The sequence below is a fragment of the Natator depressus genome, chromosome 17, assembly GCF_965152275.1.
Source record: "Natator depressus isolate rNatDep1 chromosome 17, rNatDep2.hap1, whole genome shotgun sequence".
NCBI lineage: Eukaryota > Metazoa > Chordata > Testudines > Cheloniidae > Natator > Natator depressus.
In genome coordinates, this window is record NC_134250.1 from 3,747,031 (window position 1) to 3,771,945 (window position 24,915).

A 24,915-nucleotide genomic window follows, 5' to 3' on the forward strand; every position below is an offset into this window, starting at 1 on the left:
CTGTTTCTCCCTCTGGATCCCTGGGCTCGGGGTGGGGGATGGGCCTCGGTGGGGGGGAGGGGATGCGGCTACTTGGGCTGGGAGGGCCCTGCGGGAGGGCTCTGGGGGGGGGTTGTGGGTTTTTGGCCCCGCGGCTGGGCTCTGAGGAGGGAGAAGGGGACAGAGAAAGAGGAGCTGGGTTGTCCTAGGGGTTTCTTTAACTCTCTACTCCCAGGGGAATTTTTGGGTGTGGCTGTATTGTTACAGGCATACTTGCTGACAGCTATTTTGAAATAAATTACCAAAATAATTGAAACTGGTGTGATTCTGCAGAAGTAGTAAAAATGATTTTCCATATCACTTGGTTTATTAATCAGTGCTGCAGCCTCTTCTTTGCTGGATCATCCCAGAGGGAATGTTGCTGTGCACTGATTTCACATACTGAGGATATTTCCTTCAGGTTAGGAGCTATTCGAGTGAATAGTTATGTTGAAGCATGCGGAAGACTCAAGCTGCCTGCCTAACAAAAGGACAGGACAGTGTGAGCTTTGAGTCAATTTCTAAACAGTTCAGTGCTTCACCTGGTGGGGAGTAGCCTGTTTGCTGAGGATGGCTTCATGGCTGGTGAAGACGAGATCCTTCGTGTTAGGTTTCTCCTCTTCATGTTCATAATAAGATATTGTAAAAATTCTTTCATGAACAAAGTAAAAAATATATATAGATGAAGACATGAACAGTGAAACCTTATGCTTCAGGGCATCAGTGGATTGCTGCAGGGGCGAAGAGGAAAATTTCTCTTCACACTACCAGATACTGCCTTGTTAGTGAGGTTTTCATTTTAGATATTGGCGTCTTCCAAGACAGGATACCAGGACCATACCAGATCAATGTGCCTGTGTAGCAATTCGTACCTTTCCATAAGCCTTACAAGAGCTCCATGTGTCTTTGTTTCCTCTTCCTCCCCAGCATGCAAAAGGACCTGATATTGGCCCTACTCTCTTTCCCTCCTGGCATGTATATATTTTCATTTGCTCCTGGCTTTGTAATACTCTATAAGTCTGCCACACTATTTCCCAGTGTATGCCAGGTTCTGGCTAGTGGGGTGGGGGGAGAATCTCTGTTGTTGAATTTCCTTCAAGACCTTACTCTTGATTCTTTTACTGTAAGTCAGAGCTTTGCAAGCCAGAAGAGGCTTGGTCTGTCTGTGAAGCAGAATACTAAATCAGTGTTTATCACCAGAACGGTGGTGGTGGTTGAGCAATGTACCATCTGATAGCTGTTCGATGGGCTTGTATGAAACGAGTTGGAAGTGATGAGGTCAATGAATAGAACAGAAAAGATACAGCCCCAGCCTTAGTGAACAAGTGACCACATCACAAGAACCATGACCACGATTGGCACCAATTGACCCCCTTATTGATCATATCAGCAGACCGGCTGAATTCCTCTCTTAACCCAAAGCAGTGGTTGGTCTCTCCAGATCAGGAATGAGGCTGAGAGGAGCAGTGAGTAGAAAGTGTATATTGCTACTGTACCTTCCCAGGTAATACAGAATGGCAACCAGCACCTTCACTTAAAAGAAAAAGAAAGCAACTCCCTTTCTAACTGTTACTGGTGAAGAGTCCTAACCGAAGCCAGACTAAGCTCCCACATAGTTTATCAGGTGGCAGTATTAATGTCACTGGGTTCCCTGCAGCCTGCTGGCCATGTCATCCATCCTTGGAAAGATGAGGAAACTTGGCAGTTCTGATGTGGAGGACTCTGAAGTCACGGACGAGCACACAGATGGTGAGAATTCCTTTCTGGGAACCCCTGACAGCCTTCAGGGCAGCCAGAGCACCAAGGTACAGCAGCTGCCCAAAAGCAACATCTTCGCTAGACGAGGCCGCTTTGGGATGGGGGACAGCGATAAGAACATGGCGCCCATGGACTCCTTGTACCAGATGGACCACCTGGTTTCTGCTCCCGTCATCAAGTTTAATATCAATATGGAAAGGGCAAAAATACACAATCAGTTTGCCAAGTAAGTTCCTGATATATTGGATATATATTATGACAGGGGTTGGGCTGCATAACTCATCATTTACCCATTGCACCACAGTATTTGCTTTTACAGCAGATATTTCAGTGTTTCCTACGCTTTAAAGAATGGGAAGTATCCCAAATACTATGGTACATTTAATGACTATTGCCCATCCGGGAGTTGTATCTCTGAATACAGTCTACTCTCCAAATGAATCAATAGGAATGAACTCGGTGCCTCTAGGAATCAAACCCTTTGGTGTCTTTCTCAAAATTAGTGGGCACCTTTGAAAATGTTGCCCTGAATCATTTATCCAAAGCTATACAGTGAATCCGTGGTAGAGCTGGGCTTAGAACTTGGGAGTTCTTAGCTCCCAGGAGCGTGATCAGATGTTAGACTTAGTTGCTTAACTGGATTTGAGTTCTTGTTCTTAACTTTTCACCAGTAAAAACATAATTTCACCAGTACATCTGTTTGTCTAAACATTTATGATCTTATAGACTGTACAATTCATATATGTAATATTCACTAATGTGTGTGCCACCGAAAGCCAGTAATGGAAGTATAATTGGTGGTTTTTAAGAGACTTGCTTAATCTTTACGTTTCAGTAACTAAATTTATCTTTGTTAGGCTCCTATCTACCAATTCCATTGCAAGCTGCTCAGAAAAAGCTTTCAAGTTCTATGATCGTAGAAGGATCTTTGATGCTGTAGCCCAAGGTGACACAAGTGATCTGAATGACCTGCTGATCTATCTCCATGAGACCCGGAAGCATCTCACAGACAATGAGTTCAAAGGTACCCAGTAGTGTCAGATGCATCCAAATGCCAATTCCCTCTTCCAGCAGCGCTGCTGAGGTTAAAAGATCAGCATGGTGTTAACTTAAATACATGGTAAGACATTGCAGGGGGTTCTGTGTCATGCAGGAGTTTCCCATAGTCTGGGCAATTCTCTATAAAGATGCTGGAAATTTCAGAAAAGTTTGAGAGGTTATTTGTGAAACCCTAAATGTCCGTAGGTTCTTCCATCCGTTCAGAAGATCCCAGATCCCTTGTTACTGCATGCCTAGGTGTCAGAGGGCAGGTTTGTAATGCCCCCTTTTATAGCTGTAACCCTTTGTGTTACAGAGCCGGAAACTGGGAAAACCTGCTTATTGAAAGCCATGCTGAATCTGCATGATGGGAAGAATGATACGATTCCCCTGCTTCTGGAAATTGCAGAGAAGACAGGCAATCTGAAAGAGTTAGTTAATGCAGAATATATTGACAACTACTACAAGGGTAAGAGAGGCAGCTGGAAGAATGTCTGGCCTTGCCTGAGCCTAAGTCTGTATAGAAAGACTGGAGATTGGTTACACAGGACCCCTGACCCCTTTAGACATTTCTCTGTATGTGACCAAGAATGAAGCTCTGGTTCTAGGAAAGCAGAACCACAAACTGCCAGGGAGCCTGACGATTAGTCAGCACTTGTGTTCCTGAAATACCTGGATCACACCTGCTATTTATGCCAGTGACATGTTTGGTTAATGTGGTCTAATTTTATTCCCCTTCTAGCTGCATGTTGCTGGAATAGGGTTGGGAGCACATTGGCAGGGGAGCAAGGAAGCCTGCGTTTGCTGCCTCTGTGGGCTCCATTCCGTTGATAAATAGAGCACTTCAGTCTCCAGTGCTGTTCAGTTTGTCCCTTTTCACCAGCATTGCATTAACCTCCGAAGGAGGAGCCTGTAGTGTCTGGCAGTTGTTTCTCTGTTTTATGTGATGTGAGATTTTCATGGTCTGATGCGTGTTTCCCTAGGTCAGACTGCTCTCCACATTGCCATCGAGAGGAGGAATATGTACTTGGTGAAGCTCTTGGTCCAAAATGGAGCAGATGTTCATGCAAGAGCCCATGGAGAGTTCTTCAGAAAAATCAAAGGGAAACCGGGCTTTTATTTTGGTAGGGAAAACAAGGAGCATGATACATGATTTCAGTCACTGATCAAGTAACCAAGAGAGTTGTCCCAAATGTGAGCTGTTCAAATACTCCTGATTATGGGGGACCGGATGACCCACAAATAGCAAGGGGGCTAATCCAACCTTCCCTAGTATTTCCCTAATGGGGACTGGGATTACAAAGGCAGTTAGGCAGGCATTTCCCATTGATATTCAGTGCAAGATGGGTACCTAACCTCATTTGTCTTCTGAACTACCTCTGTATCTCTTGATGGGTTGTATCATTATTAAAGGCACCTTCTAGCCCTGCACTCAATATTTCTATAGCCATCTATTTTCAGTGGGAAGAGGATATTATAATCCAAGCACTTTTTTTTTTCTGCCTAAAACTTAGTGTGTGAGGTCCCAACACAAGAAGTCGTGTGTGTGTGTGTGTGTGTGTAAAACTCCCTTAAGACGTTCAGTCCTTTTAACCAAAATACATAGGGACCATTCAGTGTGCATTTCTAATTCGAGAATTCTTTTTTTTTCAACTCTTCATATGCTGGGTCCAGATAACCCCAGTCTATATTGATTAGCAAGGTATGAACATGTTCCCTAGTGAGTGACATTCATCCATGTTTAGAGGGCCTGCACAAGTTTTATGCAGTGCTTAAGTCCTATAGGGAAATACAATTTTTACAATGAGACTATGATTTGGTACAGTATTTGATGGAGAACTGCTCACCCCTGTCTGGTCATGGTGGGAGGTGCAGACTTGCACATTCTCCTTCGCTTTTAGGCTCATAAAGGTGACTTTTGTACATATGGTGAGTTTTCTGACCAGTGGTTCATGTTGCTTGCCATTAGGTGAACTGCCTCTTTCCCTGGCTGCCTGCACCAACCAGCTAGGCATTGTGAAATTCCTCCTGGAGAATCCGTATCATCCAGCCAATATAGCTGGCCAGGACTCTATGGGCAATACAGTTCTGCACGCCCTTGTGGAGATTGCAGATAACACCAAAGATAACACCAAGTTTGTAACAAAGGTGTATAACAACATTTTGATCGTTGGTGCCAAAATTAACCCGATGCTGAAGCTGGAAGAGATCACTAACAAGAAGGGACTGACTCCTTTAACCCTGGCTGCAAAGAAAGGGAAGATAGGGGTAGGTGGACACATACCTGTTACCCTTTCAAATGACACACAGTATAATCAAAACATTTACACTGGGTACATGTCATTACTTGCTACCTGGGCCTCGCAGACCGAGATGGTGGAAAACTTTGCAGGACGTAACACTGGAGTTTAAAAAGCAAAGCTTTGGCATAGTCTAGGTAATGTGTCCAGAGGGAGTCATGTTGTACCACTACACATATGTCAGCCTAGATGGAAACAGTAAAAGTGCCCTGGCTGCTATCTCAGGTGGAGTAGGAAGCGCATCTTTGATTGGCTGACATGGCTAATTCCAAAACATTTCCCATTCACCAAGACAGTGACCTCAAAGGGATATGAAACAGGTGCCTCTAGATGTCTGTTTTAGGTTTCAGAGGCCAAAGATAGTCCCAAATCCTAACTGGAAGAGATCAGAGACACTTCTTTGTGTTACTGCATTAGCCCATTTGCCACATTCATATTGCCCATTCTCCAGAACCCAGTGAGATCACTGGCTTTTGGATAGTGCAAGCTGTGAGCTGTACAGTATCCCAATGGCTTGATATCAGTGCAGTTAAGCCAGGGAGGAATCTGACCTCCTGTGTTATTGAGAAACTGAGTAACAAAAAATCTACCACAGCTGAAATGTTGGTCACATATTATTCTTTTGTGATTAGATTTTCGCCTATATCCTTAGACGAGAGATCAAAGAGCCTGAGTGTAGGCATCTGTCTAGGAAGTTCACCGAATGGGCCTATGGACCCGTCCACTCATCTCTTTATGACCTGTCCTCCATAGACACGTGTGAGAAAAACTCAGTGCTTGAGATCATTGCGTATAGCAGCAAAACACCAGTGAGTATGAAACCTCCTCTACACGTTCTTACTGGGTTCAGTGGTCAGCTGCGTTCTGTATAGTGCATGTCTCTGAAGGTTTGCATCCTTAGTTACAAGTAAATGGTGATCAGGAACAGTGCAGAGATGTAATTTTGTTCTTGGCACGAGTCTATGCACTGACATTCCTTTTGCCCACCTGACTGTGGAAGCTAATCCCAGGACTCTTTATTGCAAACATTCCCCTTCGGCTTGAAGCCAGCAGTACTGTTCACAGGAGTGCTTGCTCAGACAAGTAAGGGTACGGTCATGCCATACAGCAAGCCTCTGTGTTGTATGTCATTCCCTGGCACTCTTCTGGGTTCCTGAGAGAAACATTTTATAGTTAGAGCAGGGGACTGGGAGACAGGCCTCCTGGCTTCTGTTCTCAGCTCTGCTCCTAATTCACTGTGCAAACCTGGACAAATCATTCTACTTCAGTTTCCCTATCTGTGAAACGGGGATAATGACACTTCCCTGCCTTCTGGGGACTGGAGAATGTGTTCGCTATGGTCAGTGAGGTTTCATTTACTGTTTGCAAAGCCCTTTGGCAGGTGCTCTCTCATCTTACGTGTGTATTGGCTTCTTTGGGACTCGCATTCCTTCTCTCTCTCGTCCCCCTCGCAGAATCGCCATGAGATGCTGCTGGTAGAGCCCTTGAACAGGCTGCTGCAGGACAAGTGGGACCGATTCGTCAAACGCCTATTTTACTTCAACTTCTTTGTTTATGCCATGCACGTTATCATCCTCACCATTGCCGCCTACTTCAGACCTGTGGAGAAACATGGAAAGGTACTTCACTGGTCATGCTCATCAGTGTGACCACCCCGGAGATGAATTCCCAGGCCTGCCTGCCATGTTCATGGTGCCAGAGCTTAAAAGGTTCTTCCTTCTTTCCTGAGTGAGGAAGAGAAAGGGCGCAGAGGAAGGATTCCTCCTCCAGCCCCTCCTTGGAGAATGGAGGAAGCAGTGCTTTTAGGGACCAATCCTAGGGGAAGCCAAGCACCTTCAACTGCTCAGCAGACAGGTCCTTTTCCATCTTCAGCTGTGCTGACCCTTTGCTCCTGTGTTATGCAGCCTCCCTTCAAATTTGAATACACCACTGAGGAGTGTTTTCGAGTCACCGGAGAGATCCTGAGTGTGCTGGGAGGTCTCTATTTCTTTTTCAGAGGGGTAAGAGCTTTGAAATGTCTCTTTAGAGCCATGTGGATAGGTGGGAGCCAAAAATAGGTGCCCCCCTTGATTTGGGCTAGTTGCTATTAGAGTCCATCCCTCACTCGAAAGCTGCAGATAGTTTTCAATGGCATGGCCAGGAGCTGTCAGGTTTCTACTGAGCTACAAAGCTAAAAGAAAAGGAGTACTCGTGGCACCTTAGAGACTAACCAATTTAGTTAGTCTCTAAGGTGCCACAAGTGATCTTTTTCTTTTTGCAGATACAGGCTGCAACACGGCTGCAACTCTGAAACCTACAAAGCTAAGGTGCAGTTGCCTGTCATGCTACTGTATGAGAGGGAAGGCCCTACAAAGTCTAGGAGTGCCTGAGCACAGATACTAGCTGAGACAAGGTTTAACGGGGTACTGAATATAGCCAGGGCCTGCACCATTAAGGACTTTAGAGATCATCAGTGCTATTTTAAACACAAAATGTTACTGTGTGGTGGCCAATGTAAAGAACGCACAGCAAATACAATGTGATCACAGTTGCTCAAACCAGTGAGCAAATGGGCTGCTGTCTTCCATCCAAGCTGCAAGCTCCAGAGTAGTGCTACACTGAGGGGATAACCCTAATTGAAGCTCATGCTTACTGGAATGTGTGTTTCTTTTGAGAGGTCCTTGTGGTGAGCTAACTTAGGGTGAGCTGTTTTCCCTTTTCCCAGCTTGGCCCTGGCTCAGCAGACCTCCCGAGCACTTACAGGGGCAGTGGTTGCAGCAGCATTTCCAACAAGTGTGATCCAGATAACAGTCAGCACTTAGATACAGAGTGATGGGTCCCCCGGGCAGATTCGCAGTGGAAATCTACTTGCCAACCTGAAACTGGCTTTTCTTCTCCCTTTTTTGCAGATACAGTATTTCCTGCAGAGGCGGCCCTCATTGAAGACTCTGCTAGCTGACAGTTACAGTGAGGTTCTTTTGTAAGCTTCTCAGCAACTTCTTTATTTGCCTTTGAATGTGGCATTTAGGAGCCTGAGGGACTCATGGCCTTGGCTTGAGCCAGGCAGCTCATGTACGGGCTTTGAAATAAGCACAGTGCTTTTCATCCCCCAGTTCTCCTAGCACTTTACGCAGTAAATAACCCTCATTTACAGGTGGGGAACGTGAGGTGCTGAGAGGTTTACTGACTGGGTCCCGCAGCAGAGCCAGGAATAGATCCCAGGACTCTTGACTTGCAGTCCAATGCCCTGGGCACTGGGCCATGCTGAAACCTCTCTTGTCCCCAATGGTACCTTCCGCTTTAATCTATTGGAGCCCTCTGCCTTCTCCAGTCGGAAGGCTGCTACACAGGGCAGCTCCCTGAACTGCTGCCAGTTCTGTGGTGAGAGAGAGGGAGTACCAGAGAGAGCAGTGCTCGAGGACAACACAGAGAATTGTGGCTTGTCTTGCTGATACCCTGCAAGGCAGAAGAACAGCAGTGGGGTTGAAGAAACAGGGATATGTGGGAAACTTGGGAGCTATCAAGGGGAGAGGAATTGTGGAGGGTGCAGAAAACAAGTGAAGCATGAAAGGAAAGAATCTTTCAAGGGATGGAGGTTGGCCTAGGAGGACATGCCTGTCCAGGTGGGTTCTAATGGGCTTTTGGAGAGTTCCTGAGTCCACTGCTTATGTCTTCATCCCTCCTTTCTTGCCTAACTGGGAGGATCTGCACTCTGCTTGGACCATGCTTGTCTTTCAGCTTTGTCCACTCGTTGTTACTGTTGAGTTCAGTGGTGCTGTACTTCTGTGGCCAGGAACTTTATGTGGCATCCATGGTGTTCTCCTTGGCACTGGGCTGGACTAACATGCTGTACTACACCCGAGGATTCCAGCAGATGGGAATTTACTCTGTCATGATTGAGAAGGTCAGTCTAGGGAGCAGCTGGCAAGCACTGCTGAATTTTCACAGAGCCACCGACTCAACCTTATGGTTTAAACCAGGGAGAGCAGCTTTATTTTCACCGTGGGGGGGGGGGGGAAATCTACTCACTGTTCCAGTGAGTCTGAAAAGGCTCATGTCCCTTAACTCTACTCTCCTCCATTATTTTCAGGCCTTCTCCACAAAGAAGTCTGACCTCTTCATGTGGTCTAGCCAAGCAGCCTATAGAGGGGGACAAAGAACCACACTGTCTTAGCTTGATTCACACATGAAAAGTTGAAAATATATTTGGCATTAAATATATTGCATATGCATGTAATAGGTTTTATGAATAATGCAAAGGAAATGTTCTCTATACTGAAAGCCAGTACTAGGAGACGCAGTCATGGTGTAAGGCAAGGGCAGTGAGTTCACACTGTATAGTTCCTTCTTGGAGCCAAATCAGGACTTTCCACCACTCTTGGTTGCAGTTTGTGTTGGAGTCCTATAAAATGTTCTGTTTCCATGTTGCAGATGATCCTGAGGGATTTATGTCGCTTCATGTTTGTCTACCTAGTATTTCTCTTGGGATTTTCCACAGGTAATGTCACCCTGGGAGTTATTTTTTCTTAGAGAATCAACGAGATTTAGCAAAAATTACCTTTTCAGTTAATTTAGAATTCCCTTTACCAACTAGAAACTAAGAAATCTACATCACGCCCCCGTACCAAATCTCTACCACATAAAAAAATAAAGAATACTATTACTTAGCATTTATATGGGGCTTTTTACCCATAGATCTCAAAGTGGCTGGCCAAGCAGCATTATTCCCATTTCACAGATGGAGAAACTGAGACACCACATTTTCAAGTAATCTCTAATTTTGGATGCCTCCATGTTGGGTGCCCAACTTTAGAATCCTGGGGACTGATTTTTCAGAGCTTCTGACTCCCCACAACTCCACCTGCAGTCGATGGCCGTCAATATATTGTGTCTAATCAGATACATCTTTGCAAGTTTTTCATTGTTTGCAAAATGAGCATGATCTCTGAGTATCTTTTTCTTGTATACGTGGCTCCTCCCATCTGCAACAGCTGTGGTGACTCTGATTGAAGATGACTATGAGGGACAAGAAAATAACAGCTCTCTCTGCACCCGATCAGGCCAGCTGAAGCGTGGCCGCATGTCATACAACAGTCTGTACTACACCTGCCTGGAGCTGTTCAAGTTCACCATTGGCATGGGAGATCTAGAGTTCACTGAGAACTACAGGTTTAAGTCTGTCTTTGTCATCCTGTTGGTCCTCTACGTCATCCTCACCTACATTCTCCTGCTCAACATGCTGATTGCGCTGATGGGGGAAACTGTGAACAAAATCGCACAAGAGAGTAAGAGCATCTGGAAACTCCAGGTTTGTCGATCCCCCAAGGGTTCTGGTTTTATGTTGGAACTAGAAAGAGAACTTGGGGGATAAGCACTTTAAGGGGAATCTGGAGGGATTGGTATGTTTCTAAACTTGCAGATTTTCATGGCTTTCTATCTCCTGATTCCTTACCCATGAACACAAGCCTGTATGACTGTCCTTGGTCTTTTTCCTCATCTGGTGTATGATGCACTGTTTAAGCAGATGTTCTTGATATACACTGAATATTTCACAGATGTTTGCAGTTTAAGAAAATAAATATTTTTATTATTAGACAATAACAAAGTCAAAAACCAGAAGGCATTTAGGCTCTTGACACTGGAAAACCATGATCAGAATATAAAAAGATAGAGATTATGCATTGGATGAAAGCAAGTGCCTTCTGCCAGGTTTGCAGACAATGTAATGTCAGCTTTTGTGTATGAAAAGAAACCCTGTAGTTCTAACTACATAACAGTAATCATCCATCGTTTTAAAAGACACACTTCTAGAGAAATTTCCTGTGTTTGTGGTTGGCCTGATCATTGCCCTAGGCTGACAATGCAGGTGAAAGTTCGGGGATTCTTGTTTTATAAAGAAAGGACTCAACATTTGTATAAATATAGTTAAATGCTAGCTGTTCCCCACTCCCCTTGCTTTTTTCAATTGGTAGAGAGCCATCACCATCCTGAATATTGAAAACAGCTACCTGAACTGCATGATAAGCTCATTCCGATCCGGGAAGCGAGTCTTAGTGGGAACCACACCTGATGACAAGGACGATTACAGATGGTGTTTCAGGTAACCTGGTTTTATTTTAAATAGACAGTCTTTTACAGAAACATATCTACAGGCTGGGATGGCTCAATAACTGGTAATGGGATGCAGAGCTCTTAAACTTAGGGTGACCAAAAATTACACTAAGTGATAGCTGTTCAGTGGCCTGAGTGAAATAGGTTCTTAGTCCAATTTGCAATAGACTTGGTCCAGCCTGCTGGGTCTGAGAAGGGCCAGAATGCCAAGCAGACTTTCTATGTTAAAATAGCAGCATTGTGTCCTCTCATCGCTGTCAGACTCAAAGCAGCATCATAATTCAACGGATAATGAACAGATACTGCAACTGAGCCTTTTTCTTTCGATATCTGATTCTACGTTGCTTTACTTCTTGGGCCACTGTGACGCAAACTGCTCAGTGGGGAGAATCCTAGCGGAGTGCAGAGATTGAGTATCTGACCTATGCAACAGGGACGTCTATGGCATTCCCTGCCAAACCGTGAAGCGTTGGCAGAACTGTTACACAGCAGGTCTGCGATAGCCGGAACTCTTCCTTGTGTGGTGATTGGCTAGTGGATCTGCATACTCACGGATTCACCAGCCCACAGCCAACCCTCTGCCCTGGGACACAAGGACAGAGTGTGACCATGGAATCCGTTGGTGTTTCTCTGCATAGTATGATATAAATTTAATTGAGTCAGGCTGGTTTCTCCTCAGGTGAATGTTACAGAATTCTTTGTGGGCAGTTGCCTCGGTCCTCAGGCTGGGAGTGGCCTTTTGCAAATATCCAGTAGATGAAGAATTTTATTTGGTATATTAGGGACTTTAATATAGAACATTAAACCCACAGGAGCTTTAATCAGCCACAAGAATTAGGCCAGCACCATTCTGCAACACTTTACTTCACAAAAATTCCAGGATTATTGCTGTGTACCTTGAGTACTTCAAGAGTAGTAATTACTATTCTACAAGAATTATCTATGAGTAATTTGTCCACACAGAGAACTGGTTGCGTGACAAAGTTATACTGTGCATGAGGTCCTTGAGACTCTAGATCCCTTTTTGGAGAATAAATTAGATCCCCTTCAACATGACATCACTCTTTTTCTCTCTCCAGAGTCGATGAGGTGAACTGGTCCACGTGGAACACTAATCTGGGCATAATCAACGAGGAGCCCGGATACAGCATGGGCTTGAAGCGAAACTCAAGTTTTTCTTTTAAGTCTAGCAGAGGTGAGGAATCCATGCATGGAAACACTCTGGTTCTTCCCATATTCTGACGATATTAGACTATACATTTGGTTATAAAGGCAGCGTAATGTAGTGCAAGTTTATACATCTCTCAGTGAGACTTCCAATAGCTACATGAACTGCTGTTAAATGAACACAGTGGGCAAAAGGATTAAAATGAACTAACCCTGTATTCATTTTGCAGTTTTATTCTTTGGAATTCTCTAGCTCCCTCAAATTCCTCACTCTGGATGATTTTGGATGGTGTGTAATGAGTGGCACACCTTGGTGAGCTGGGTAGAGATGGCAGCAGTGTATCATAGGAGCCACTCTCTGATGCCCCAACCCCACAGTTCAGTAGCTCACTAGCCAGCTCAGAAGAACCCCAGTTCATAGATCAGTGGATGTACTTGTCACCTTAAAAGAATGGAAAACTGACAGAAGAATAAAACTCTTAAAAGAATAAAATATTCACTTGTGCTTTATATTTATATCAGCTTTCCTCTGTGTTGGAAACCAGGAATATTCTAGTCTGTTTCTATAGGAAAAAAACATTAATAGCCACTTTGCTTATAAGTTTCAGGGAAAAACTGGAAGACCTTGGTTCCACTTTTGAGAGATGGGAGCAGGCGAGAGGAGGCACAGAAACAGCCAGAAGAAGCCAAGTTAAAACCCATTTTGGAACATGATTATGAGCCTGAAGACTCTGGGGCAAGGAAGTCTGTGTAGCTTTTTGTTTGTTGTTGAATATAATTGTTCTTAAGACGAAAGTTAATTATAATTGTTTTTAAGTGTATTGTCTGTGTTCACACACCATGGACTTGGAGCCCTTTATGAGAATAGGGCATTATTGCAAAAGGACTGAGGAAGTTACTGTATGTAATAACTCGTTAAACATGCTAAGTAAACAGCTTGTTAGTTAAGACCATGTTTCCATAGTTATTTCCAACATGAGTCTGCCAAAAATTGGTCATTGTGTCTCCGTTACTGGTTAGGTATTTATCTCCAGATCAACCACACTAGAAGGCTCTCTCTTGAGCTTTGTACATCACACATGCTGGTTAAAAGCAGGAAATAAGCTTGAGTATTTTTGCCCACAAGGAGTTTTCCTCACCTCCCAGTGCAAAAACTACAGACAGCCTAGACCTTGAGGTTTCCTACCTGGCCCAAACAAGAGACATAAAAGACTCTGTTGGATTTTACTGCTTGCTCCCCATCTCCACATCCTAACTGACCCTTGGGAGGCTCCTCAACTGCTTGGTGGAATGCTCTATAGCAGTCTTCTGCCTGTGGGACTTCTCTGGGATAGAAAGAATGTCACAGCTTCTAACACAGGTACTCAGGCTGCAGTGAGTTCGATTTAAGTTTTCAGTCATCACACAGTCTGTAGCACTGATACAGAAATATGGTTTTATTGAATAGGTTTTAACTTAATCTTTACCATACCCCAAAATTACAGCAATCACTGTTGTTTTGGTTATTGGACAGAATCTATTATCAACTCCCTGAGAAACAGTCCCCAAAAGCTAACATATATTATGCCAGTACAGGTATGAAATATCGGCGGGTATGATTTGTAGAGCCCTGCATGGATACCAAATATATATCCGCGGATATAAATCAGTAGCTGCGCAGTGCCCCGCACTGGCAGCTCCTCCAGCATGGGCAGGGCTGGGGACAGTACAGCCATGCAGGAGAAGCTACCAGTGTGGGGCATTGGCTCCCGAGAGTGGCAGCCTGACAAGCTCCTGCTTTCACCACTGTCATTTCCAGTAGAGCCCTGCAGCTCTGTGGATACTGATTTATATCCAGAGGTATCTGCATCCACGGATATAAATTTTGTATCTGCGCAGGGCTCTACATTTGTATAGTCAAGTTTATAATGAGCTGTACTTACATGTTATATAATTTGCAAGAGAAAGGAAGAGCACATAAATGTGTATATCTATTTAGAGAGCTATACAGTAATGGACAACATACCCCCATATCTCAATGTCTGTACTTTGACCCATTAAACTTTTACCCCCAATCGGGGAGACTGCAGATTATGTATTCCCTATGCCACCCGTTCCTAAACCAAATTTCGCACCCCTTGATAATCTGTACCTTATTCCCTGATAACCAGAAACTTCTATGCTTAAACTCTGTACCGTTTTCTTTTTACTTCAACATTATCTTAATAAAATTATTAAATCTGTTCTTATTTACTTTACAGTTCAAAGCAAATGCAGAAGGAATCTGACTTGCAGTGAAAGAGTATACACGTACAAGAACTTAAAGAAACCAACACCTCTTCAGACATCTGATTCTTCTACTGATGTGTTGCTTTCTTCAGGTTCCCTTTTCCCCATCACATCTCTCCTTGACCCTGGAAAAGAAATATTGAGAAGGTGAAACTGCTGGCATGAGAAGAACAAGCCAATTTTCTCTGTTTAGTTTGGATGCAATTTGGAGGAATCAGTTGCAGTTAGAGGTCTGGGTTTGTTTTCAGTGAAACTGACAAAAATCCAGTTACACGTAATTACAAGATCAGGAGAACAAAATGCTATCCAACAACCACCTAAGTTTGCAAATGAATTTAAATTTTGGATTTCTTTTAACTTTTGCATTTATCTTCAAAATTATATCTGCTCTAACCACCACACAGAATGACATTATTCTCATTGGCAGCACTTTATTTAACATGGCAAAAACAACCATATAAACCTGTAACGCTGCAGTTCTGTAACATCTACAGAACCCATACCATGGGTGAAATCCTGTCTCCATTTAAGTCAATGGAAATTTGCCATTGACTTCAATGGGGTCAGGTTTTCATCCAACGTAATTAAATACTATCGTTTTAAGAGAAGAACTACCCAAAGTGACTTAGAACTTGCAGTTTTCACATCTCATCAGAACACAAGTGCTTTATCGGGCAGAAATAACTGTCACTGTCTTTTAATATCATGTTAACTACTATAGGCCCAGCCCTGCAGTTCTGATTCCAAATTCCTTTTGAAGTCAGTGGGAGTTTTGCATAAACAAGGTCTTCAAGATTTGGCCCCTGTGTAATTAAAAGCCACAAAGCTCCTCTGTTCAACACAAGGCTAGTCTTGGAGGTTATTGGTATGGTAGCTAATGTAATTCTAGTCATAGGTCCACAGGAATGATTATTGAAGTTTAAGGGCAGTAAAGTTATCCTACAGCTAAAAACCAGGTCTCATCCATTACCTCTTTTCTTTTCCTTTGCAAGGGGAACAGGATCTTCATTCAGGCTTATCAGTGTGTTACTCCATTGGATTTTGTTCACTTCATTCACCCTGTTCGTTTTAAGCAAACATATAAAGAGGGGCACTTCATGCATCTGGCAAAAGTGGGTTATAGCCCATGAAAGTTATGGCCAAATAAATTTGTTAGCCTTTAAGGTGCCACGGGACTCCTTGTTATATAAAGAGGAAGCTTACAAATCTGAAGTTTATTTTTATTCATCTAAAAGCTGGGTTCAGCATAGCCAAGCTCCATATAACTCTAGTGATGGGGTGCTTCAGAAGGTGCAGATTTAAGATGCATATCTAAACTATCTGAAACTATGGAGAATTCCACCATTAATGTGACCTTCTGCTATATGCAACCCCCCTCCCCAACTCTATCTGTTGTCACAGGGGTGCCTATCTCCTTAGTATCGAAGAGCCTTCCAAAAAAAGTAAACACAAATCTCTCTCTCCCAGCCCTGGTGCTGTGGCCTGCTGCCCTCCTCTTGTGTCTTTGGTGGAGGGATTACCTTCACCTCCACTGTCTCTGCAGGGCCCACTGACCCTTAAAGCCCTGAATGGTCTTCAGGTGTGCATGTATGATAAGCTGTATCTGGGAACAGCAGAGAGCTTGGGCCCATCACATTTAGACATAATAAAATAGCTTAATCAAGCTTTTATTAAATATGTAGTTACTTTGATTTCTAGAGGTCTCACTGTACCCACCGTAAGCAAGTTCTCTCATCTTCCTTTTTATCAGGGGTACATCCAACTAGGGTATTGGGGTGAATTTTTTTTTCTTTGGAGCCATTTTCTCCAGGACACTGGCAAGCTTCTTTCCAGATCCAGTGTGGTCATGGCTTTCTGGAAAACAGTTACAATGTATAATCAACATGATGCCAAACAGTGAATCGTTCAGGGTATGCTCTAGCATGTGGCTGCTACTGCAGCATGTTCTCGCTGTCAGCAGATCATTCCAGCAGCACAACATTTTCAAAGGATGCAGGTTTGAAAGTTGGGAGGAGGTATTAGTGCTCTTAGAGTGGGATTTTCCAGGTGGTGCTCTTAACTTTGCACCCACTGAAGTTAATGGTAATATACCCACTGAATGTAGGAACGGCCATACTATGACAGGCCAGTGGTCCATCTAGCCCAGTATCCTGTCTTCCAGCAGTGGCCAATGGCCAGTGCTTTAGGGGGAATGAACAGGACAGGGCAGTTTTGAGTGATCCATCCCCTGTAATCCAGTCCCAGCCTCTGGCAGCTGGAAGTTTAGGGACACCCGTAGCATGGGGTTGTGTTCTTGACCATCTTCCCTAATACCCATCGATGGACCAATCCTCCACGAACTTATCTACAGTGGGAACAGTATTAGGCCATTGTCTGAGAACTTTTGAAAATCCCACATACAAATGTAAACAATTTAAGTGTTTTCTGGTATGACTTTCTACCATTTTAAAAAGCATGTCATATTTACACAGCCAACTTCACATGGAGAAATGGTGACATCTAGTCACCACTTGAGGCCCTTGCAGATGAATGATTACTATAGGTACCCTATGGGCATATACTAGTCGTTTAGATTTAGCCTATTAAAGGGAATTATTCTGTATTCAGGTTGGATAATAAGGGCCCAATGGATGTGTTGTGTGTCTCTAGTGTCATGCTGTATAGCTTCCATTCTAAGACCGTTCTGGAGCCTGGCTATGATATAGCCATTTCCAGGTATTTGTTGATTTAAAAGTTTTGTTACCTGTAATAGCAATGTAAAATAGACATTTAATTTTTCTTAGGTTCTTGGGAGGTGGAAGAAAAGTGTGACAGAAGTGACAGGTAGATGAGACAATAGTGTATACAAAATAGTGTGTATGTCTGATCATATTACAGTATCTTGTCACTGATTTTGAATTGATAAAGGCAAAAGCCTCACCTGGAGCTTCCATATTTTCTCACTTCCTTGGGACACTGCGCTGACTGTCTCCCCCATCAGCGCGATCAGCATGTTTAAGAGGAGCACAAAGGTGAGCATCACATAGCAGATGAGAAGAAGCGTGAAAACCTCAAAGTACTTGGAATCCTCATTCCCTGAAAGGTCCCCGAGGCCTAAGGTAAGCTTGAAGAGCTCAAACACTGCAGTGTGAAAGCTGTGAAATGGGCTGCACAGTGTGTCCTGGGGACAGTCATTCATCAGAGAAGCAAGAGCTGCAGAGTAAAAGAAAATCCGTATCAGACACCAGGAAAGGGATGGGAAAAATCACTGCACTGACCAAGAAGATAACACTGAATTTCCATTGTCTGAGCTACTGATACTGAGTACAACATTCATTCAATTTCATACAAATTTAGACGATTTCTGTCAAAATTATTTTCTGATAACGTGAATTTAGTTACCCCTTTGTTGGCATATGTTGCACATAACTAGGTAATGGTTCTACTGTTCCTGGGTAAAGTCCATTATGAAAACCCAGGACTTGATCTAGCTAGTCCTTTGTGGTGTGTTCTTGCTTTTCCTTCCACATATTTCCCGAGCTCTTACTGCACATTTGAAATGTAATGTCCCACCCTTTACTGCACAATCTCAGTGACATATGGGAATTACAACCTGGTTCACCCCAAACGAAAAGCCCAGGACTGGAAAAGGTTTGAATAGCTCTAGATTTAGCTCAGATGATGGTGGCTTTTTCAGAAATGGGAGTGTGGGCTGCCTAGTGGTAGTGATGCTTGAGGAACCCCAGAATCATAGGATTGATTCATTTCTTATCCTTTTCATCTTTCCATATCATTAAATTCAAATTAATATTTACTCTAATTATATATATTAATATGAGAAACTTCTTACCTGCTCCAAAACCTACTAGGAAAACCCCATAAACCAAAAGGAACCTAGAAACATCCCTTAAAATCATCTGAAAAAGCATGGAAAACATAGAAAGAAGAGTATTATTGGAAAGCTCTTAGACAATAATATGAAAGCTCTGTAGTTCACCAAAATATCTAGCTCTGGAGTCTTGTGGTGTATAGGCATAGAGAATATTTAGGGTTGTAGCTGCATATCCATATACTTTCATGTGTATTATAGTTTCACACAATAGAATACAGTAAAGCTGTCCCATTGTGATAGCTCAGGATTTGTATAAAGCATCGTTTCAGTACAGCAAACAAATTGTTAGGCAAATTTAAGTGAATAGGAATAGTTTAGCATATTTTACTACTGGTTGGTTGAAACATGTTTGAATGGAACAAAAGAGCTGCTATGGTCTATATTTATGTTCATAATCCAAAGATTTACAGGAAAATATTTGTGGAGAATACTTTAGCAATAGGATCTTTCCAGCTTTTGGGGTTAAAATTCTCCACTCCCACATGAACAAGTTATGCTGTGTTTTTTATACCTATATTAACATGTTTTTAATATGTAAATATAAATTAAATCAAAGGTCTTTGAACTTACCTTTTGAATCATTATAGTGTAAATGCCAGTGATTCTGAACCCTCTGAAATAGTACAAGATATTGAACCATCCCAAAGCTAAGGCAAAGACCCTCAGTATAACATAAGCTTCCACTTGCATGATGTACAAGGTATGTGTGCATATCACCAGCAGTGCTTGAATGAAACTGGGGGGAAAAAGAAATCATAGTCAAATATTGAGATACTTCCCACCTGTTGTTACTGAAATATATGTATTCATTAAATGTATGCAATGCAATTTCAAACAGTTACAAAGTCTAGTCTGATTGGCTTACAGAAACACAAGATAGTTTGCATTTAAAAGGCTCCCTAGTCCCATTGTGACAAGGTAAAACACTATGTAATATTCAGTGGGGAAAAAAAGAGTAGAACTTACAAGAGAACATAGAAATAGTTATTCTGAAGAAAAGAGCGTAATGTTAAAGGCCACATCCAGAAGATCTCTAAACCCTAAAAAACAAAAATATGGATCAAATACAAGTCCTTCCACTTAACTTAGTTAACACTTTTCAAGATCTGATTTTGAAATATGTTCTAGTTCATCACCTTTGGTAACCTACTGTCTGTTGGAGCGTGATCCCTCTATGACCTTAAGAAAGGACATTAATGTGTTGTGCTGAAGTTTCCTGGGAAACCCTATGCCTTGCTTTGCTCAGTAGGGGTGAAATTCTCCTCTGTATAGAAGGTCAGCACACGGCCAATACACCAGACATATCTGAGGGTATAAGTGGGATATAAGTGGTGCATAAGTCTTGTGCTGGTCCTCTGCATGGGGTGAACTTCTCCACAATGCCAGTGTTTCTCATATCATAACAGACATCACTAACAGCTCTAGTGAAGGAGAAATACAGCCATATTCTTTATTATTGTGGAGCAGCAGCTCTGCTATAAAGTTAAGTCATTGATTGTTAGAATTATATTAGTGTGTATAGAAAAGGAGTACTTGTGGCACCTTAGAGACTAACCAATTTATTTGAGCATAAGCTTTCGTGAGCTACAGCTCACTTCATCGGATGCATACTGTGGAAAATACAGAAGATGTTCTTATACATACAAACCATGAAACAATGGGTGTTTACCACTACAAAAGGTGGTCTCTCCCCCCATCCCACTCTCCTGCTGGTAATAGCTTATCTAAAGTGATCACTCTCCTTACAATGTGTATGATAATCTGGCCCAACTTGATTATCATACACATTGTAAGGAGAGTGATCACTTTAGATAAGCTATTACCAGCAGGAGAGTGGAGTGGGGGGAGAGACCACCTTTTGTAGTGGTAAACACCCATTTTTTCATGGTTTGTATGTATAAGAACATCTTCTGTATTTTCCACAGTATGCATCCGATGAAGTGAGCTGTAGCTCACGAAAGCTTATGCTCAAATAAATTGGTTAGTCTCTAAGGTGCCACAAGTACTCCTTTTCTTTTTGCAAATACAGACTAACACGGCTGTTACTCTGAAACCTGTCATTAGTGTGTATGTTTCTAATATAGCAAAACTTGTATGTCTTGTGATCTGTATTCTTTTCTGCCTTTGTGAGAGTGATCTCATGGTCTTGGATTGTATCATATTCCAGTGGCTAGAAGTGTGATCATACTTACATTCTTATCCATCAAGTAAATGGCTACTATAAAAATGTAAATTTGCCCCACAGGAAGCCAGAGGTTTCCACCTTCTGCCTCATGGAGAGACTGCTGCAAAATAGGTACAGTGGTGTTGGGAGCTGCCATCTGCTGAAAGAAACCGGGAAGGAAACAAGAGAAAAAAGTCAAACTGTAAGAGAATACTGTGATTCACTGTCCTTTGTCTAGGGGTGACTGATGAATATAAGAGAGGAAAGCAATGACAAAGAGCAAGTAGGGTGTCAAAGGTAGATTAAATCTCTTTTTATTTCTCTAGTCAAGGACCAGTTCAGTAAATGGTCTCATATGCTCAGGGTTTTTATTCAGAGACTGATGGTAAAAGCTAAAACTAAAAAAAAAAAAAAAAGCACTTTCATCCAGGTTGCCTTTATAAATCAAGGCTCTAGGTTTTCTATAGTTGCACTTTGTCATTTTTAGCTAATTACAGTGTAATGGGTGTTTCTGTATTGAGAATGTTCTCTATCCTGATTACAAACAGTAGACAACTCAGAGGGGCAGTATAAAATCTTCATCAGTGCTCTGAATGTTATGGGCCCGCAATATCAGACAAGGAAGTTATACGTGAGGCCACAAATGTGGGCTGGGGAAAAAGGGACTTGGAGAAATACCCCTTTAGGCAACGCTAACAACAAGATTTGTTTAGTTCACAGTGTTGGGAGCTACTATAGCTTTTGGTGTCTTTATTTCCCATTCATTTCAGTGATCTCTTTCTGTCTTTTTTGTTGCTAGAGGCCCCAGAGATCAGAAAACTGTCTCTCCTTATTACTGTCTTATCAAGCGAAAGAGTAAATGGTAAAGGACCAAGCCCAGGAGCATATAAGTTTATATTTGCTCCATTAATGTGAGTCAGCATTTCCTCCTTATAGAGCTCTCTGGTCCTCTTCTTACTCTCTGCAGCTTCCTCTGACATCTGCAACTAAGATGAGGTTTGAAGGTGTGATCCAAAACTCACTGAACTTATTGGAAAGACTCTCAGTGACTTGAAGGGGCTTTAGATCAGGTCTTTTAGGCAGTGTTAGTTAAGCCTTCTCATCTCTCATAGTGCTCACTGACACACCATGCCTGTATTCTGAGACTCCTCCCAAACCCACAGTGCAATACCAGCCATGGCCTCATGGCCAGTATTTTGCATTGCTGAATATTATCTCTCATGAACATAAGATGGCCACACTGGGTCAGACCAAGGGTCCATCTAGTCCAGTATCCTGTCTTCTGACAGTGGCTGGTGCCAGATGCTTCCAAGGGAATGAACAGAACAGCCCCTGGGGGATGGGGACATGGCCAGGGGTTGCCCTTGGGCACCTCCCACCCACCCAGGGCAGGTGGTGGGACCAGGGCTCCCCACAACAGCCTAGGCTCCCTGGGTTGCTCTTACCACTGCCCAGCTCTGGCTTCTGGCCTGGCCAGGGGGAGGTGCCACCGAGAGGGGCAGGGCCTCATGATCCCCCAACTTCTACCAAAGTTCTGGCACCCCTGCTCCCAGCATCTGCCAGTTAGAGGCTTAGGGAAACCCAGAGCATAGAGTTGTATCCCTGGCCATCTTGGCTACTGGCCATTTTTTAACCCATCCTCCATGAACTTACCTAATTATTTTTTGAACCCAGTTTTCAAACTTTTGGCCTTTGCAACATCTCCTATCAATGAGTTCCACAGGCTGACTGTGTGTTGTGTGAAGAAGTACTTCCTTTTGTTTGTTTTAAAGCTGCTGCCTATTCATTTAGTCAGGTGACCCCAGTTCGTGTGTTATGTGAAGGGGTAAATAACACTTCCTTACTCCGCGCTATTCATGATTCGATAGACCTCTTCCCTATCCCCCCTTAGTCGTCTCTTTCCCAAGCTGAATAGTCCCTGTCTTTTTAACCTCTCAGATGGAAGCTGCTCCATACCCTTAATCATTTTTGTTGTCCTTCTCTGTACTGTTTCTAATATATCTTTTTTGAGATGGGGGATGCACTGACACTGTCAAAAAAACAACATCTGTATAAGGAAGCTAGTCTATGTTCATACTTTTCAAATTTATTATACTTTTTCAGATACACATATTTTATCTGAAGGGCCAAAATCCATATGACGTTTATGTAACAACCTGATATAGACCATGTTAGCTCTTTTTACAGGCCCAAAGTCCAGAGTTTGGTCAAGAGGCCACAGGCCTAACAAATAGTGAACAATATTAGCTAAGAGAGCAGAACAAACAAAAGACAACCTTGCTTTTTGCTAAGATAAGCTTGGTCAGCGAAATGCCAGGTGGGGAGTCATAACTGGTGTCTTTATTTGAAGTTGAAAACAGACCAAAGGAATGAAAGGGGCCCTGTTCCTGCTGTAGGAAGAGAGACCTTCCCACACATCAACCTTGAGTTTATGGAAGAGGTTCAAACATGTCAGTATGAGATATGACATCCTCCCTCTCACAGATACACATCCCTCCTCCCAAGCCATTACCAGTGCCTGCCTTAGAAACACAAATGAGCAACTGAAAAACAATCTTTATTGCCATGTAATTTTCATTTGTCTCTTTGCTTTAACCCCCAGGTATGTACCTGTGGACAATCAAAGGAGCTACTTCATTCCGATGGACCTCTAACTGAATTCAACATATATATTTTATACTAATATACATTTTATATATTGTTTGAAGTACTAATTGTATGTTATGTGTTAACTTGAAACCATGGGCGGAGACCTCATGTAATCTTTGACTATTGGCTACTGTGCTTATCTTGTCTTGCTGCTAGACCTATCCAGGGGTTTGGGACTACCTACTGTTAGGGGGCTTATTCCTTCCCCCACTTACTTCCCTGGTCCTTCTCGCATGAACAGAGAGCAACAATACCCGAAGTCCAAAGGTGCAAACAATTCAATGTTTATTGGGGTGAACTTCCAGCAAGCATGATTCTAGTTTCCTTCCTTAGCGTCCCCCTTCCCAGCTCTGACACCACAGAGCCTTACATGTGTCCCTTTCCCATTCCCGCCGCTTAGCAAAACATGATTCCAATTCCCCACCCCATCCCCTGTTCCCATTTCCCCCACCCACCCACTCACTCACTCACTCATGTCCTGATTGACTGCAGACTATATAGTAAAACTTGAGTTCTGCTTAGCTATACCTTAACCAATCATTTTACTGAAATTTAACTAACCAATCCTAACATATTGTAACATGATTATTTAACCAATTATATCCCACCACCTTAATTAGTTTACACCCAGCAAAATTAATTATACAGCAGACAGGAACAATCACAGAACCAGACAGAGATTATGCAGACAAACAATAGGGAAATGGGGACTACAGTGATAGAACAACAAAGAAATGAGGTTTCAGAGTAACAGCCGTGTTAGTCTGTATTCGTAAAAAGAAAAGGAGTACTTGTGGCACCTTAGAGACTAACCAATTTATTTGAGCATGAGCTTTCGTGAGCTACAGCTCACTTCATCGGTGAGCTGTAGCTCACGAAAGCTCATGCTCAAATAAATTGGTTAGTCTCTAAGGTGCCACAAGGACTCCTTTTCTTTTTAAAGAAATGAGGATTTCACATCCCAGCTGTTGATAAGTGAGTTCTTGCCAGACAGGATGCTATCAAACTAAGTTTCCTTTTACATCTTCTAGGCACTTCCCTTTCTCTGGAGGCGATAGGCATTATCAGGACAGGATTGTATTCCTAGCAGCCCAATAGCACCTTATTTCAATGTGACTAGTTTGCAATGTGAGGATCTGACCATTCGCTTCCCAGCTTATGGCTGCCTCTGCTGCTTAGCCAAAGGCCTTAGCCTAAGAACAAGGCCTCAGACTGTCACAGTAAGAGAAAGCTCTTACACTGGCAGACAGTGATTTTGATTCTTTCTTTTATACCTCTATAACTAGCCAAGTGATAAGAATACACCTAAATTCTTAGCGTATAGACCTTTACAGACAGGCCTGAATATCTATATCCTAACACCTACCCCGTCATTTCCCTCCGCCCATGGAAAATCCATATAATTCACTGTAATCAATTGAGTGGCAGTGTCTCTGAGCCTAATAAGCAAGGTGACACTCCACCAGCACTGTGCGTAATAAACCTACGTGCTTGATTCTACACAGTGTCCATTTTGGTCCTTTGTTATCATATATCACATATATATCACATATATATCAGTGCAGGTCTCCGTGTGCAGTCGTTACGCGATG

The 24,915-nt window shown here is 42.9% G+C and overlaps 1 protein-coding gene and 1 pseudogene across 1 annotated transcript; one reads left to right on the top strand and one right to left on the bottom strand.

Moving 5' to 3' along the window:
- The first annotated feature begins 580 nt into the window (after positions 1-580).
- TRPV1 (transient receptor potential cation channel subfamily V member 1) lies at positions 581-14,980 on the top strand. The gene is made up of 16 exons (XM_074974585.1): positions 581-2,002; positions 2,634-2,800; positions 3,131-3,283; positions 3,798-3,938; positions 4,784-5,082; positions 5,747-5,923; positions 6,569-6,733; positions 7,019-7,114; positions 8,003-8,073; positions 8,832-8,997; positions 9,525-9,591; positions 10,085-10,401; positions 11,066-11,193; positions 12,284-12,399; positions 12,974-13,115; positions 14,612-14,980. The coding sequence occupies exons 1-16, from the start codon at positions 1,686-1,688 to the stop codon at positions 14,646-14,648; spliced, it is 2,559 nt and encodes an 852-aa protein (XP_074830686.1). The 5' UTR covers positions 581-1,685; the 3' UTR covers positions 14,649-14,980.
- LOC142000559 (transient receptor potential cation channel subfamily V member 3-like) lies at positions 14,252-24,697 on the bottom strand (annotated as a pseudogene).
- Between the last annotated feature and the right edge of the window lie 218 nt (positions 24,698-24,915).